The sequence below is a fragment of the Ischnura elegans genome, chromosome 8 (assembly GCF_921293095.1).
Source record: "Ischnura elegans chromosome 8, ioIscEleg1.1, whole genome shotgun sequence".
NCBI lineage: Eukaryota > Metazoa > Arthropoda > Insecta > Odonata > Coenagrionidae > Ischnura > Ischnura elegans.
In genome coordinates, this window is record NC_060253.1 from 107,990,947 (window position 1) to 108,007,585 (window position 16,639).

Genomic DNA, 16,639 nt, shown 5'->3' on the forward strand with positions numbered 1-16,639 from the left:
TTACCGCGAAGAAATACGGGTTAAAAAATTCCAAAAAATAATAAGAAGGAATGAATGCGAATAAAACGCAATAAGAACCAATTAAAAATACAAGCAGAAAAGGAAAAGCGTACAATGAGCCGTCCTAGAGAGCGCCGCCGTTAAATTATGTACCTATTAACCGTTGCTATCGTCTCCCATATTACCACGGTAAATGAATTTTATTTTTCAGATAGTCTCTGAGATCTCTCTTCCGAATTTTTTTAAGTAAAATTACATTATATTTTCCTGTAAGCTATTGTAAACATTCCTAGCCTAACTTGAGTTACAATTAGAAACGCTGCATTTGTATCTTAACAACCTATTTTTGAATCTGTCCGCCCTGCGCTGTACTCCAATAAATTACAACTATCAGTCCTATCTCATAAACTAGGTTCGAATGGGGCAAATTTCCTAATACTCCGTCTCTATCCCTTACCAAGTTGAACTTATCTCTTTCATTCACACTAAGGACGACTGCCTTTTATGTATTCTTTCTATAGCGCCCATTCCCTGCCTCCCCGTCCCCTTTTGCCTAGCTCTCTTCCCTCTAAGTAAGACGAATTTTTACATCCCCATCCCGTACAGCACTCGCATCCATTGTCTCCTCCGTACCTCATCTAGAAGTCTCATTTCATCGCCCACCGTGTTCAGCGCTTCCTCGTGCCTTTTTATCTATCCAGGTACTTCACCCTCCCTATTCTCCTCCTCTTACTGTATGGGTATTTTCTGAGGCCTGGGGAAATAGAGTAAATGAGGGATTTTATGTAATATTTAACGCGGATCTTGGTGATGTTTTTACTTCTCGGTGTTCGAGAGAGTATTAGAAGCTAGTATTTCCTCATGGCCATATTTAATACTAAAAATTATTTGTTTAAATAATTCACGCACTCTTTATGTGACGTTTTTGTTTTCACTACCTCCTCTTAATTGTTTCACGGATTGATATTCCTCTCTCGGTTACATTTTTTGCTGTGAAACTACTCATTATGTCAGCTTGTGAAGTGACCGCATGCTGCGGGTATAATTGATTCCCTTTCATTAAATGTCTTGCACTCCAACCTGTTTCGTTCTGGTAGTAGGACTCAGTAGCTATGAGTAGCTACTTTTGCCCTCTTAGCTTGGGTGCTGATGTTCTCCTGCGGAATACAGATCAGACATTGGAAGAACTATCCACATTCCTTTCGGCATTTATTCTTAATCTGTGTTAGGTTTAGATTTACCCTAATTTAAGGCTTATCATTTTTCATGCCTCAATTTGAGACCCCTGTTAGGCATGGAATGTCTATTTCACTTTTACGTTGACAGTTTTTTTGTAATCGGCGCCGATACCCAAGTTTCATTAACGAATAAAATGGTTCCCTCACTTTACCATATTTGTACCGTACTTTGGACGATGGTAAATATTTGATCATAGGAATTGTGGATCAGAGCTGCATTTAAATTTTCATTCGAAGGATGGACTTAGTTTAACGGGGTTTTCATTGCAACGATTCAGAAATGAAAGCTTCTTTAAGCTCCGGGATTAAAGGCGTTTGGAATTGTTGTTTTCTGGAGTTGAAATTGATTTTTGGTTTCCAACTCCTAGGATAGGGATTGCTGCTGCCCATATATCTAAATAGTCCATCTTAGTGTACTTAGTTCCAAAAAATTGTGAGAGCATCTACGAATTTAATTTAATTTTTCACAATTCTCGAGTTTTATTTACCGTTCATTTCTCTCTCAAGAGATATTTCATCCTGCTTCCTATAGGTATAATAATAGTTGTGTGACCTCCAATAATATCACCATCTTATTCTTTGCTTCAGTTGTTTTATTTCTGTTGTCATTCCCTCATTTTTGGTGGCTCCTTGCGTTGTTTCTTTAATTCAGTTGAATTTTACTATAGTGAACTCATAATTGGAGCAGCAAAAAAAATATTCGGAAGAAGCTAGTTGCGCAATTAAATTATGCCCAGTACGCGTGCCAGGGTGTCATATATTGTTCCACGTGTAAGTATGACTTCGACCGTGAGAATTACTTGATCAATTCGTGTAGTGTGGGATTAAGCAATGTGCAATCTATTATCACATTCGGGCTTGAGATCATCATTGCTTTCTACTTATGTTTTCCGTGAGTTAAAGCGTTTATTGTTTTTGAATTACTGTGCTCGTAAGTTCCATTGTAAGATTCGCGGAAATGACTTGTGGTGCGAGAAATTCCTATTCAGCGACTCAGTTTGAAAAGATCGCGATAAGCTTATCTTATTTTTTCTTCAAGGAATGTACCCCCATGATAATATTGGAATTCCCTTCGTTTCCGTAGCTTGCCTCTAAACGGCTTGAATTTCTTATTATTCAAATTGTAGAGTTTCAAAATGTCCATTTATATATAAATTATTGATTTCACTGGCCAGTGTACTTGATAATGACTTAACTGTCAAAATGTTAATTGTTAAGTATATATTTTCGTAAAAGTATTGTCTTATTTGATCAATGTATTAGTACATTTTTATACCGATAGATTGCATCCTGCTCAGTTGTTGCCGTGGGTGCATGACCTGTTTCCTGTTTAGGGGTTGCTGCACATGTACGAAGCGTATTCATAAACAAAGGGGAACTAAATTTATTAATTTCTCGCGAGTTTTTAGAATTCAAATAGTCACTTTTTTTATGTTCGTATACATGTCCCTGAAGTGTTATCATGGTTTATGCGTGATTCATTGTTTCTATTTGTCTGTGGCTGCCGCTAAGGTTAGGAGAATTTTCATGAGCTCAGCAATTTTCGGCTCACACTACATTGGTTGTTTGTTAATGTTTGGCTTAAAATAATACCGCAACGATGCCCCGGCCTCCGTATTCGCCAAACATGGCTTCGTGTGGCTGTTTCCTATTTCCAAAAATAAAGAGAGCCTTAAAGAGCCGTCGTTTTACAACAATAGATAACATCTTTGGTAACAAAAAAGGAGCTTTAGGTACTTCAGTGGTTAACACCAACGTGGAATCTACCATCCTCAAATTTAAATACCATGACAGTTACAAAAGAAATTGTCAAATTTTAATACATTACAAAGTATCTCATTAAATATGACACATTGAAAAAAAAACATCATGTGAAGTAAATTGAAGTGCAAAAAAGAAAAAAAATTAAAAAGAGCATGCAATAGTATACAGTTGTATACCATTTAGGCCACAAAATATAGCGTTTTTAACGCAAAAGCAATATATATTAAAAAAGGAACACTAATATCACTATGGGGTGACAACCGATTTTTAGACTTTTTACAAAAAGTATTTATGCTCTTTATCTGTTTATTTGAACTAGGTAAATAATTACAAAAATTATGCCCTAAATAAGCAAATGATCTTTTGAATAAGGAAATACTAGGCTTATTTTAATGGTGGAAGTACCAACGAGTTTTTTTTACGATTTTTCATAATGCTGGAGGTGCGAATCATGGAGAATCTCTAGGAATCCTCTCGTCGTGTGCCTAGCCTGTCGTCGGGTGTATGGCGTGAATGCTCGTCCCCGACCACCTCCATCCCCACCGCCCCGACCCCATCTTCTCTATTCATCCCTGCGTCGCACCCTCCTCTCATCTTTCTCGCTCGTACCCTTCCCTTTTGCTAACCCTCGTGCCCTGAGTCTCCTCCCGCACCATTTCGCCCTTCCCCCCGATCGATTTCGGTAGACCCTCTTTCCCCTTCCCTTTCTTTCTCTCCCCTTCGCTCTCTTTTCCTCCCTTCGGAGTTTTCACGGCCAAATGCGAGTGCAAGACGGCGGTTGTGCACGGACGAGGGTTGCGCCTGAGGAGCCCTCGCCATCCTAACACGCTCAACCACTCTCGATTTGTCTTTTTTTTTGTAAATTATTGCATGTTTAACCTCCTCGGTCCTGCCCTACTATACAATACATCGACGTTTGAATTTTTTACCGCTTGGCTAAGTGAAATGTGATTATTGCAACTATTTCCGTGCTTCCTGACAGATGACTGCATCGTTCAGAAGCATGATTCGCATTATTCGCTATTGTTGTTTGTTTACATCTAATTAAGCATAAAAAATACAATTCAGACCAAAGGTACCAGTAGATGTGTCCTGATGAGTTTGTCCCGTAGGACTGAGGAGGTTAAAAGTTAAGCCATCTCTGAAGAGCCAAGCCTGAAAATTTACAGCTTGCGGACCTTTGTTGGCCCCGGTGGCTGAGAGCTTATGTATTCGCTTTCTAATCCCGTGGTCGAGGGTTCGAGTCCAGTTTCAGTGGTTTTTTCACCATCAGGACATGGGTGCTCGTGTAATTCAACTGTTCCGTTCCCTTAGTAACCCGAATTCTGGCTATGCCTTCTAGGATACCAGGGGCAAAATGGTCCACGGATAGAATCGTCAGATTATAGTGATAATACCAGCCTCTCAAATATGAGACGTTTAAATGTGAGAATGTACGGTGGTGAAATTTTCTTTGAGATCCAGAGATGTGTAGTCTTAAAATTTCTGTCCACCGGCCTCGGTGGCGGTGGGGTAAAGTCCTCGCTTGCTAAACCGGGTTCTATTCCCGCCTGGGTGAATTCCCCAAATCCAAATGTGTTTCTTGTGATCTTCCTACGTTGTTTCAATTCAATTTCAATTAATTTATTATCGTGGGCCATTTGGCCCCTGTGATAATTTACAATTGCAAAACAATCACGTAAAAATCATTTAACAAAGGTTTAAAAAAACAACTCTACAGCTAGAGTCAGTATATGCAAAAAAATAGAGAAAAAAAAACAAAAACAAAATATAAATCTATACAAGCATACCTATACGCATATACAATTGCATCCCGAATGCGGATACCGGGGTATCTAGTCACACAACATTTTAAGACACATTAAATACATTTGAAACAGTATCACTATTTATTCAAAGAAAAATGTTCAGGTGTAGCATAAGAATGTAGGACTAATAGGAAATTATGTCATGAATACAAAATATATTCTCCCCTCATCCACATCAGTACTCAAACACGTCAGCATGGTTTGTTACACTGGGAATTTCCATGAAGTATCATTGTTCATTCGTTGAACTATCGTTGTTGTTCGTTATATACCCCCGCAGTAAAGACCTTAAATGCGCCGTTTTCGGGGCGATGATGATTAAATTAAAAAATAGGTAAACAATTTATTCGTTGCGACTGAAACCCTATTGTAGGAGGAGTGATGATCCGTCCTCTTGATGGAGAGATGAGAGTAAACTATTCGGAAAGGCCTTCACACGTCGAAAACGAAGGAATTTAGAAAAAATCATATTTCGATCAAAATGTTAATGTTGCTCATACTAAAAACTGCTGTTACGTGCATCGTATACAAAACCCTCTAAAAAGAACTACAACGTAAGCACCGCATTCAATTTTATGGGAAATCAGCCAATCAATAGCGTTACTCAAGTGTGCGTATCACTCCTTATCCAACGGTCGTATTGTGTCTTTTTTCTTAGCGTATTACGTGTGTACACTTGAGCTATCATCTGAAAGTTTAAAATTCATTGCTTCAGATGTAACTTAGCGGAAAATGTAATATGTTGATGGATGGTTAATCTTTCCAACGTCATCAGAATTCATTTGATCAGTTATGTGGTTCAGAGAGGCTTAAGTTGTGCGTTTAAATTAGCCATTCATATTTACATTTTTTTCTTTTCTGTATGTATTCATTGTCCGTCAACTGGGCTAACTTGGCCCAGCTTTTCATAATTTCTTGGGAACAAACTCACTTATCTAATTTAAAAATTAATAAAAAATGTATATAAAGTGGTTAACATTAATTACAGACCATGTACCTTCAATTTAGGGTTATTCTGAACCTCTAAGCTATTTTAATACCAGGATTTTTTTTTATTTGGGCTTAAGTTACCTTGAAGTAACTTTGTAAGTAACTTTGGCCCGATGTCATAAAAACAAATCTAGTGCTAAACCATGAGTTGAAAGATATCCCGCACAATATATCTGAGTGTACTATTCTCAAGTGTTCCTTGATTTTAACCTGTTTAATTATATTCCGGTAAAATTTAAAGCAGAAAGTAGCATTTCTCCAAGGAAAAAACTATTATTATATTTATAACTATAACAATAACTATTTAATGTTCAAAATGCCTTCCTAACCGTCATCAAAATGTTAATTAATCTTTATCATAAGAAGAGTCATTCATAATTTTCACCTGTCGTTTGATGCTAGAACTATGTCTCATAGAGAAGATAATTCAATGCTAGAGGCAAAATACAGAACTATGAATCTTTTTACGTCTCTGGGCCAAATTTACCGGGATAGGGCCAGAGTTACCCCAGTTTTCCGTATTTATTTTGTACCTTTGGAGTGCTTCTACAATATGGATTTGTTTTGGTATAGTATGTGCATTGAACGAATTATTTTATATTGTGGTTTTTGAGTTCCATATTTCCCCCGGACACGACCTCTCCCCCCCACTCCCATTGTCCCCCTCCCCTCAACTCCCTCGCATGAGTTGTCTACCACCCTCAATTTCGCAGGAAAGCTTTCCGGACCGTAACAGTCTTTTTCCTACTCACCCCACCTCAGCACATTAATCCTCACTTAAGTATACCAGGACTAGCCACGGTGACAACTTTTACGGGAGTCACCCGCAATGCACAAATTGTGCGAAAAATCCACAGAGGAAAAAAATCATTCGCTTTGACCAGGATTCGAACCTGGATCCCTCGATTTCCGGTTGAGTGCTTTAGCCATTTAAGTTACCGAGGCGTCATTCTCACAGAGGAGAAAATAATTTCCACGGAGGGGAATGACGCCTCGGTAGCTTAACTAGCTGCAGCACTCGACCGGAAATCGGGGGATCCGGGTTCGAATCCTATTCAAAGTGAATGATTTTTTCTCTGTGGATTTTTCGCACATTAATACTCCCCACTCGCACATATACAGCGTGGTGAAAAATTATGTCGCGAAATTTAAACCGCGGATAGCGTTGAGTAATGAGTTGTGCAGAGCATCCGATAACAGGGCAAACTCGCGGCCAATCGAAGCGCTTGGCTCAAAAGTTTCTGTGGTTTAAATAATGGTGCGTTATCGACCTACACATCATTGGTAATTTTAGTAGCATCAGGTACTCAGAGTTGAAATGTCGAGAGACAATTATTCTCCGCCCCCTGCCTTGTCAGCTGGGGCAGCGCACATGATTTTCCCACTGTGTAGTGAATCGCGTTTTTTTGCATTTCAAAGAAAATTTCAGTGGTAATTACAAAAATAAGTCTTTCCTTCATGAGTATCTTAAAATTTTTGTAGAATCCAAGTTGACATTAGTAGATATTTCAAAATCTTAAATATGAATTTTATGAATCCAATTAATCAATGAGGTGAACATTTCAAATCTGTGACAAGTGTAATGTTAGCAAGGATCTTCTCCGTGTACCTACCCACGAAATTTCAAGATTATAGCATAGGTTTTAGCAATTAATACGCCGAGCTAGATATACTAGTATGCGGTGGTAATGCGTTCTCTTACTCGTCGTGTTTACTGGTTTTTGCAGTTTTTTGATATAAGTACTTTTGTTTTCTGATCTTGTAGGAAACCTGGCATTTCCTGCTGGGAATCATTCAATGCCTTGAGTTGTACTTGTCTATATGATTATTGATTATTTTGTCGATATTGTGGGCAGGTCACCTTAGCGTTTACAATCTGTCAGTGAGGAAGTTCCATAGCATAAGGTTACCAATGTAGATGGATTCTAAATTTCCCCAACCAACGATTATGTATGCTGCTGGCCATAAAGCTTTTTCTACTCAGAAACATTCGATTCATTCCCTCCCCCCCCCCACCCCTCCCCCCCGAGTGATCCCTGTATACCTGAGTTTCCATCAATATCACACAATTCACCGTAGCCTTAGAGCACGTGGACGGAAGTTCGAGCACCAGGCTACTTAGTTGATATGTTCGACGCTTCTCCAACGCATGGCATTGATTAACTTACCTCTGGATTCACTCTGTGTTCATTTCTTCATGGTGGTAAACGTTCCATAGTTTCCTGTATTTTTAGGACCGAGACTTTTTAGAAGTATTCGAAGTAAACGTGGTTAACTATTTAGATCTTGACCCCCTGTAATATTTGAAAAGACTTCACCAGTATGTACATAATTAATTCCCTTTTCGCAGACGAAAGTAGTGCGATGGAATTAATTTTTGCATGCTGTCGTGTGAAACATTTTAGAATGTCTACCTTAAGGAAAGCTTGGAAAAATACTTTACTTTTAGCTCAGATATTTTTATTTTCCCCCCCTTTTCTGCCATTCCTATATTCGTGGTTTAATTGATATTACTTAACCTCGTAGTTTGAGTATTTTCTGGACTTTCTATGCTCAAGTTTACAGGCTTTTTCAATATCATTGCTGCAAATGGTAAGAGATGTTATATTTTATATCGGCCAATCCACCATGGTTGTTGACTGCTGCGTTTGGTATAATTTCTTATCTCAATACGTTAAACCCAGATTTTTTCTGCCGAAATGCACTGCAGTGAGTATTTCCCGCCATAAAGGGATTCTCTTTGTAGTATAAATCTGAAATCCACTGCACCAATATACGCGTGCATCCAGCTGGGGTGACCTCACTTCAAGCATCCTCCATGCCATTCAATGTAAATGCATTCTGTGTTCTCGATTTTTTGTTATCACTTTTTTTTCTGTGTTCTACGTTGATGTCAAACTACGAAATATCATTTAATTACTTATCATTCCATTTAAAAAGAACCACACCAAAATGGAGGATGGGAGCACGATATTCTGAAATTTTTTTGGAGTGGAAGAGGTCAATGCCATCATGATGGAAACAGTTTTTAATGTTATTCTGAACGAACATAATATACATTGTCGCCCGGAGGACTTCGCGGAATGTGCGGTGTAGTTCTCATGTTTCAAATTTTGCGGACTCATCTGATTATATTAGATGGCAAAAATCACTATCTTAGTGATGGCATCGGGATACATTGCTTCGCCACCAATGCAATCAGACCTAGGCCTAACTCCTCCGAGAACACTCATAACCTGTAATGGCATTCCCCTCGCTGCTATTTTTGGCTTCTATTCAAGCACACTTACCCCTAGACTCAAGGACAAAATCAAAGAGTCGCGGTTCATCGCCTAAGCGTTGGTGCTGATGAAGATATCCCTAAAAATCTGGCGGACGATAGGTTTTGAGTTGCTGGTTCCCGTCTTCCGTAGAATGATACAATGCCTCAATTGCACGGCTGTATGTTTGCCCCGCCGTTGTTTTTGGCATTGTTTCTGCGGTATAAGTCCACAGTATTCTTTTGAGGGGTCCTTGAAGGTCGCCAATGTTATTGAGAATGCAGTGAAATACTTCCAACCTTCGCTACGTTGTTAAACAAGCCGTTATACAAAGAAATTCAAGGTAATGCGGCTGAAGTGATAAATACTCATAAGCATGAATTATACCACAAGTGAATTGTACCATAACCATGATCACACCTTAATCATTCGTCAGTGGCCAAATAAAGTCGGCTACCGTGGGAATTTGCAACCTTTTTCTGATGCGGTTAAACATTTAATTGCGAACAGACATTTCTAAAGTGAACGTTCTAAGTATTTACATATTTATCTTTCTCCAGTTTTGACATTATTTGAAAATTTATTTTTCTAAATGATTCTGCCTTTTTATTTTGGCTTATTTAGTTTTCATTATAGCTTATTGACTTCTCTATGTTGTACTAGTTTAGGAGTATATATTGCAATTGCTGGCTGACCTTCATTTTTATTGTTTATGTTATAATGGGAAGACTTCGTGCTTTTTCATAAACTACCCCCTATGGAGTAACATTAGCTTTTATTTTAATATCTTTTATTTTCTTATGTGTGGGTTGCAAAACATGGATAATACCATATCCATGGATCATACGTAGTAGAACTACCGAATATAGTTAGTTATTTTCTGACTAGTTATAGATATTGCTTTAGGCAAATGCGTAGGTTAAGAATGAACAGGGATAATTATGAAAATCGAAAAGTATTCTAGTGGGTATCATCTTGCAACAAAACCTAAAAAGAAGAGAGAACTGGCGCTGTATTGACCGTGACATCAATAATTTAGTCATTCCATTATTTTCTGGTGTGAAGGGAGTTCTTTTTCCAGCAATGCACATCTCAGAAAGTCGCCTCAATAGACGTGTTGCGGGGGTGTTAGGACACTAGCCGTTCACAAATAAAAATTAATCTGTTTACATTTGATGTAATGAACATTCCTATGGTCTTTTGAGTTTTGTGATCCTTGGGTAAAAAGGTTGTGTCTAATTGTAAGATGTTGCCATACCGTCTTCTAATTGATATGTTACGTGCGTTAAAAAATTTTCCTATCGAGGTGACCCTAGGGTTTGAAATGTTGTGCATTCGTTTTATCCTGTGGGTTGCGCTGCCGTCTCTTCCCCCCTATATTATCTCGCCTTGTGTCTATAGTACGACTTCGTAACGACCATTCATTTCACTCTAGCTACGTGTATAGTGTTAAGCTAGAGACATGAAAAATAATGGTGAAATCAAACACAGTAAAATTTAAAGAATAATTTATTTCCACTGGTTGGTATGGTGGATTAAAAAGACGTCTCCATGAGAGCTGCGTCATCCCAGGTGAGGAGACGTCGTCCCTTAGGTTAAATAGCGCCGCGAAAACCTGAAAAAGAGCGGATATAACTAAAAATTCAATTTTTAACAATTTATTAATTAAAACTTCAAGAATATTTTTGTCTTGGTTGGTGTGGAAGGTGCAGTGACATTTTTTATTATTGTCATCCTAGGGTTAGAGAAACAGTCGAAGTGGCTCTATAAAATTGCTAAAAATAATGGAGAAAAATTCAATTTTATTAATCATAATTTCAAGTAATTCGTTGGCTGATGAAATCAGCGTTTTCATTTGTCCTAAGTCATCCCTTTTCCTTCATGAGTATTTGGCAAGTTATTCCTCTGCGTGAATGTGGAAGTGTAATTTGCTAGCATGCGTAAAATTTTTATGACCATGCGGCGTGCATGTGGGAATGCTCTGGCATGCTGGTGATTGATCACCCCCTGCCAAACACCCCAGAAGTGACTCGCAGTATATTATGTAGATGTATATCACATAGTGGGATGAATCGTTCCTATCATAGACTAAACGCCGTGAAAACCCGTGAAAGAATTGAGATGATTTAAAAAAAGTAATAGTTATAAGGGATTATATCGTAATTCGTACTTTCGATTGGTGCGTAGCATGTAGTTAGCGTGTCCTTCTGAGTGGTAATAGGGTTGGGGAGGCAGTGAGTGCATTTCGTTCATCCGGCAGTGTATGCTTCCCCCATCAACTCGCCGTGTGTCTCCAGCGCAAGATTTCGTATTCACTCCCCCTTCCCAAGCCATCCGAAGCCCCATTCCACCTTTTTCTAATCCTCCCTATTCTCTATACCCCCGTCGTGGTGGTTCGGCTCCCTCGCCGCTAGATGTCTCCGGCACCGCGGCTGGGCGCTTCGGCCCGCCACCGCCTGGGTGGCGTTCGCGTTAGTCTTCTCCCCGCCGCGTTCCAGTTCGCGTCCGTGTCTGTGTTGGTAGTGGTTGGGAGAGTCGGGGAGGGCGGCCGGAGACTTTGGCGGAAGAGGGAGTGGGAGACTCCGGGGAAGAGGAGGAGAGACGGACGGGTAGGGTTTATTTTTCGTGCGGCCTGGCGCGGAGGTGGGGGCAGGAAGCAGAGTGGTGTGGGAGGACAAAAGGCATCGCTTCGAAAGTGAGAGAAGGATATTGAGTTTGAGAAGAGTTTTTCGTTGGGGGGGGAGGAGGGGATGATGTGTATCAAGGAGGATTTCCGCCTCCCTAATGTCTCATAGCTCGAGCGTTCTCTTATACCACCTCCCCATTCCCTTCCCACCTCACCCCGGCCCAATTTGATCCCCTTTAATCTCACCACCATGGATCTAACTATGTGAGGGATGCGTTAAGTGCGGAAAAGTATCCGATATTTCATAGTGTTTGTGTGTTTGGTGTGCATTATTTTTGTCTCCCGGAGGGGGACGTGTTGATAATGTGAGTCAGTCCCAAAGGGCTCTGGGCTTCGTGTTACAAGTGTTTGTGTGTTTCTGCCTTGTGAGAGTGTTGAGTGCCACTTTGGCGAGGGATATGTGGGCCGCTCCTCCTGTGGGCTTCCGTCTCCTTCCCGATGGTCGTGGAGGAGTTGAGCGACCGCGGCCCTGGAGGAATGGATATTACTGCTGATGTCGGGAGAAGGAGCTGATGGGAGAGGTCGGCGCTGATGATCTCCCGAGGGCTGACTGGGTCTCCTCCTATAGGTAACGGTCCTCCTCAACATGAAATGCCCTCTCCCTGCTCCGCCACTCTTTCTTATCTGTCCCACATTTTGCAAGCATGCATTTCGGGTCGGAGGAAGTTACTACGGACAGAAGGGGAAATGACTGGCTGCTGTGTCGCCTTGATGAAGACTCTCTGGGTTCATCCTCATGTCGTCAAGGATGTAGTACTTTTCCGGTGTTCTAAAGGGATTTCTCTCGGGTTGCCAACCTGGTTAGTTGTCTCACTTTTATGGACGATTTGATGTCCTCTCTTCTCATCCGGGCCTCGTAATGTTTGTTGGCATATATGCATCACTTAACCCAGCCGGAAACCATGGCGAAATACTTTCGATACATCAATGTAATACCCTGCGAGTCACCTCTAGGACGTTGAGCAGGGGGTGACCAATCACCAGCATTCAACAGGTTCCTCATATGCACAGAACATGATGATGAAAATGGGATTTTGGTTGTCATTTTTTATTTCCTCTGACTGCATTTGGTTGTAATAAGTTGAAGTTCGCCGTTACGGTTATATAAATGGAATATATGCCCTTGGTAGAGATTTATAAGAAACGTAATAATGGCCCCCGAGAAGGACATCGCTAGAGAGAAAGTGGGTTGTTAAAGACATCTGGGGTCACACAGGGATCGAGTTGTATACTTTTAAGCTCGACTTTTTTATGTTTGTCCACGAAATATAAATTCAATAAAACTTTGAGTGGGTGCAGAAGGAGAATTCATCGCTTGGAAGTTACAAAATGGCCTCGTTTCAGCACTACTCGACGGATTCGTAGATTTCTATGTGTATATTCGCTAAGTCGGAATGATGGTCCAACCTTACATTCTGCCATTAATTAAATTACATCTTCGTCGCCTGCTTTAAGATGGAAAATTCTCTCCCTCTAAAGAACTTGTATTTTTACCGCTCTCCCATTACTTCAAGCTCGGTACTAACCTGTCACATTGCGCGCTATAGTGCCCAAACGATACGACCCCAAGTCGTCCGTAATTACAGATTCGAGTATTTTTTTAGAGTTCATGCTCGTCTCTGAACATGATGATTTGATGGTCGCTCCATTGGCGAATGCGATGTTCCAATAAACATTTTCGCGTATACAACAGCTTCTCACAGTTTCAATGAATACGATTGTGGCTATATTTTTTCACGGCCACTGCGCCATTAATGTATGTGGTTGGTTCCTGTGAAGCGCGTGAATAATGCGACTTTATAGTACTTTTCCCATTACATTTAATAGAACAAATTCCACGGGTGATATGAGTTAATATTATCAGTAATTGAATGAATGTCGTGTCCTTCTATTCTAGTGCTGTGATATTTTCCCAGGTCCCCGAGTCTGACTATTGATGATCCTGAGTACGCAATATGACTCAACGTTTCGTTTAACATCGCAAGGTAGCAGTTTTATCGCATTTTTTCACTCGAAATCTGATGATTCATTTACACGAGATCGATAGCCTGGGTTCTATTAGAAGAAAATCGGCTCTGTATTCTCCTCCCTCGGCTGTTTCACATTGCAAAATGAAGTTTCATTTCGCATCGTGGCCTTGGAGGGTTTTGTTTCTGCCGAGGCATGCTCGCGTTCCTTCGTGGTTGGGGAACTTCTGCGAAGGCGCAAGTTTCCGTCGTACCCTCGGTCGTTCAAATCATTCGCAGGAAGCCACCAGGTGAGGGGGGGGATCAAGTGAGGCTGCGCGCTCCTCGTCCGTCCAGTGGTTAGAGCAGAGGGGAGGGGGAGCATCGGGGTGGTGTGGTAGGTGCAGGGTATTTCAGGCGGCTTGCGACCTCGGATTACGTAAGGGTTTGTGTCTAGGGAGAATTTTCAAACTAAAGTTCCGCATTATGGCATGATCAAGGGTTGGTACTATTGAATCACATTGACGATGCGCCATATTTTGATCATAAAGTATGTTTAGTTAATTATCCCTATCGTCTCAGGCTCAACTTCGTGGAAGTTCATTTCATTAATGCTATGGCTAGAGCATATCGGAAGTAACAAATGTAATTCTATTCATGAGTTGATTAGGAGTTAGTATTTTTCCATTCAAGTTACACATGCATAAATTGATGGTGGGAAATCGGGATACATTTTTTGTATAAACATAAGCATAGGCTCCACTCTACGTCTTTCACGCCTGAAATTGATTAACATTTGGTGGGGATAAAGTTTACTTATTGGAAATTTTAATTTCTGTGAATGGGCAATACCTTTTCTTAGGCATTCCCCATGTTAAGCATGCAGGTTTATTTTCATGGTTATATTATTCACGCGTATGAGATGATTCTCATCCTACAGTGACTTCCTCAAAAGTATGGTAAAACTTGTGTAAACAAATTGTTTGTGTCTCGATGGCAGTGTGTATGGATGCCAGTATTTTTGTTAAAAATGTGTTAGAATTCCACCAGATTAAGCCTGAATGAAATCTCTCGCTGAATTGAGTTTTCAACTTTGTAGTTAACGCCTAGTTAAGTCGAGTTTGTGAATAAGGCTTCATTCTCCAGTGCGTTGTATATACCGAGTTGCACTTGCACCAATTCCTTTTTTTGTGCCGCTGAGTAAGGGGACTGATCCGTGCGAGGCACGCGTGCCCCCCTCCCTCCCCCCATTGCACTAGTGAGGCGACTTCCCCGAGTTTCCGCTCCGAAGGAGTTGACGCTCCGTCCGCGTCCCCTGCCAACGCCCCTCAGCCCCCACCGCTCGCTCCGAGGTCCACTGTATGCTTGTCTACATTTATTTTCTGTACATATTTGGGAACAGTTGTAGTTTTTTACTGCAAATTATGGTAACAACGACTATGAGGTTTCTAAGCACTCAAAGTTGGGGAACGTGACTTAATTTCCAATCTTATTCAAAGGAGCGTTGTACTACAGTTTCTTCGAATGTGTTAACATCTAAAAGGTGTATGAAGTTTAAACCTGAAGATCGTTTAATTGTATTTTGTAAAATTTCGCCTGAGAATGGGGTACTTATTTTTGAGAAAAAGTTAAGTACAATGTATTCTACGTGTTATTTTTTAAACGATCTACGTACTACCTCGTAAGCCACCTCAATGGTGCATGGTAGAAGGTGTTAAGGACACCGGCCGTTTACTTATATGAAGCAAATGCTCAAACAAAATTACGACTAACATTTCTTGAAGCCCTTTATTGTTCGATGGAAAAACAAATTCGTAGACCTATGCGTTCAGCAAAATATATCTCGGAATTTGACGTTTCTGTCGGCCATAGAAAAATAAATGTGTTTTAACATGATGAGTTCTCGGTGTAACCCTGAAAGATATCTATTCTCAATTGCTCAAAATATCTAAGCCCAGCGCGTTGCCTCCGACCAAAGTGAGTCAACGATGATATGATCCACCGTGTTAAGTAACGGTCTCTCATATGACTTTTGTTTCATTGCAAATTGGTCGCTGCCTTTGTGCGTTTAGCTCTTCAAACTCATGCTTTATTTTACAATCATTAAGCGAAGGTTCCCCAGCAACCATGTTGTTCCCTTTCTCCCCCCCCCCCCCCCACTCCTCTCTCTTTCTGCCGGAGGGAGAAGTAGCGGGCGCTCGGAGGAAAGCGTGAGGGAGCTCGGGTGGAGGGCACGAGATTGGTCACGTAACTTCGTGTGAAAGAAGCAGTCAATCCGTCTCTTACGAATGCAAAGCTGCATTAAGGAATGCACAGCTACGATAGGTAATCTGAATAAATGGCTCTAATAATAACTTTTAAAACATTATAGAGTTATAAGTAGCTGGTGACACTTATGGAATAAATTTGTGGGATAAAATATTAAATCGTCTGAGAATATGATCCTTTTTGTTCTTCATATCTTAGTTCTGGCCGTTTTTAATAGGATTCCGATGTTAACATGTTACCAAATGGTCAGCATTAATTCCACGCAATTTTTTACATTATATTGGTGATGTAAACATGTTACGGAAATTCCCGAGAACTGTCTCATATTAGGGCAGTTATTGAAGACTTTGAATGAAGTCATCATCTCTGTTCATCAATTTTAAGATTGATTTGACGCAGTTCTCCATTCAATTCTCATATCAGCTTATCTTATCACACATACGTATTTTATTTTTTCACGTCCATCCGTACCTGTTCTATATATTTTCTTCTTCCTTTTTTCTTCGAAGTCTTCCTTTTCCTTTCCGTTATCATGCCTTAGTAATGGTAACTGTCGATATCTGCTCCGGGGTAGCTTGCAGTCCTCCACCTGGTTTCTGATTATTTGCTTCTCTTGAATTTAGTCGATTTGGAATCTTTCTAAGGTCTCCTGGCATTTCCACGTGTATCTTCTTTGCAT

General features: G+C 40.4%; 1 protein-coding gene across 4 annotated transcripts in view; it reads left to right on the forward strand.

Moving 5' to 3' along the window:
* Window positions 1-16,639, forward strand: part of LOC124163821 — a 187,144-nt gene that overhangs the window by 41,541 nt on the left and 128,964 nt on the right. The window contains exon 1 of one of the 4 annotated variants that reach the window (XM_046540922.1): window positions 11,647-12,314. The exons of the other annotated variants lie outside the window; for them this stretch is intronic. Coding sequence (XP_046396878.1) covers window positions 12,278-12,314 — 37 coding nt within the window. The 5' untranslated portion in view covers window positions 11,647-12,277. Of the gene's footprint in view, window positions 1-11,646; window positions 12,315-16,639 lie in introns of those variants that run through there. 4 annotated transcript variants of the gene reach the window in all.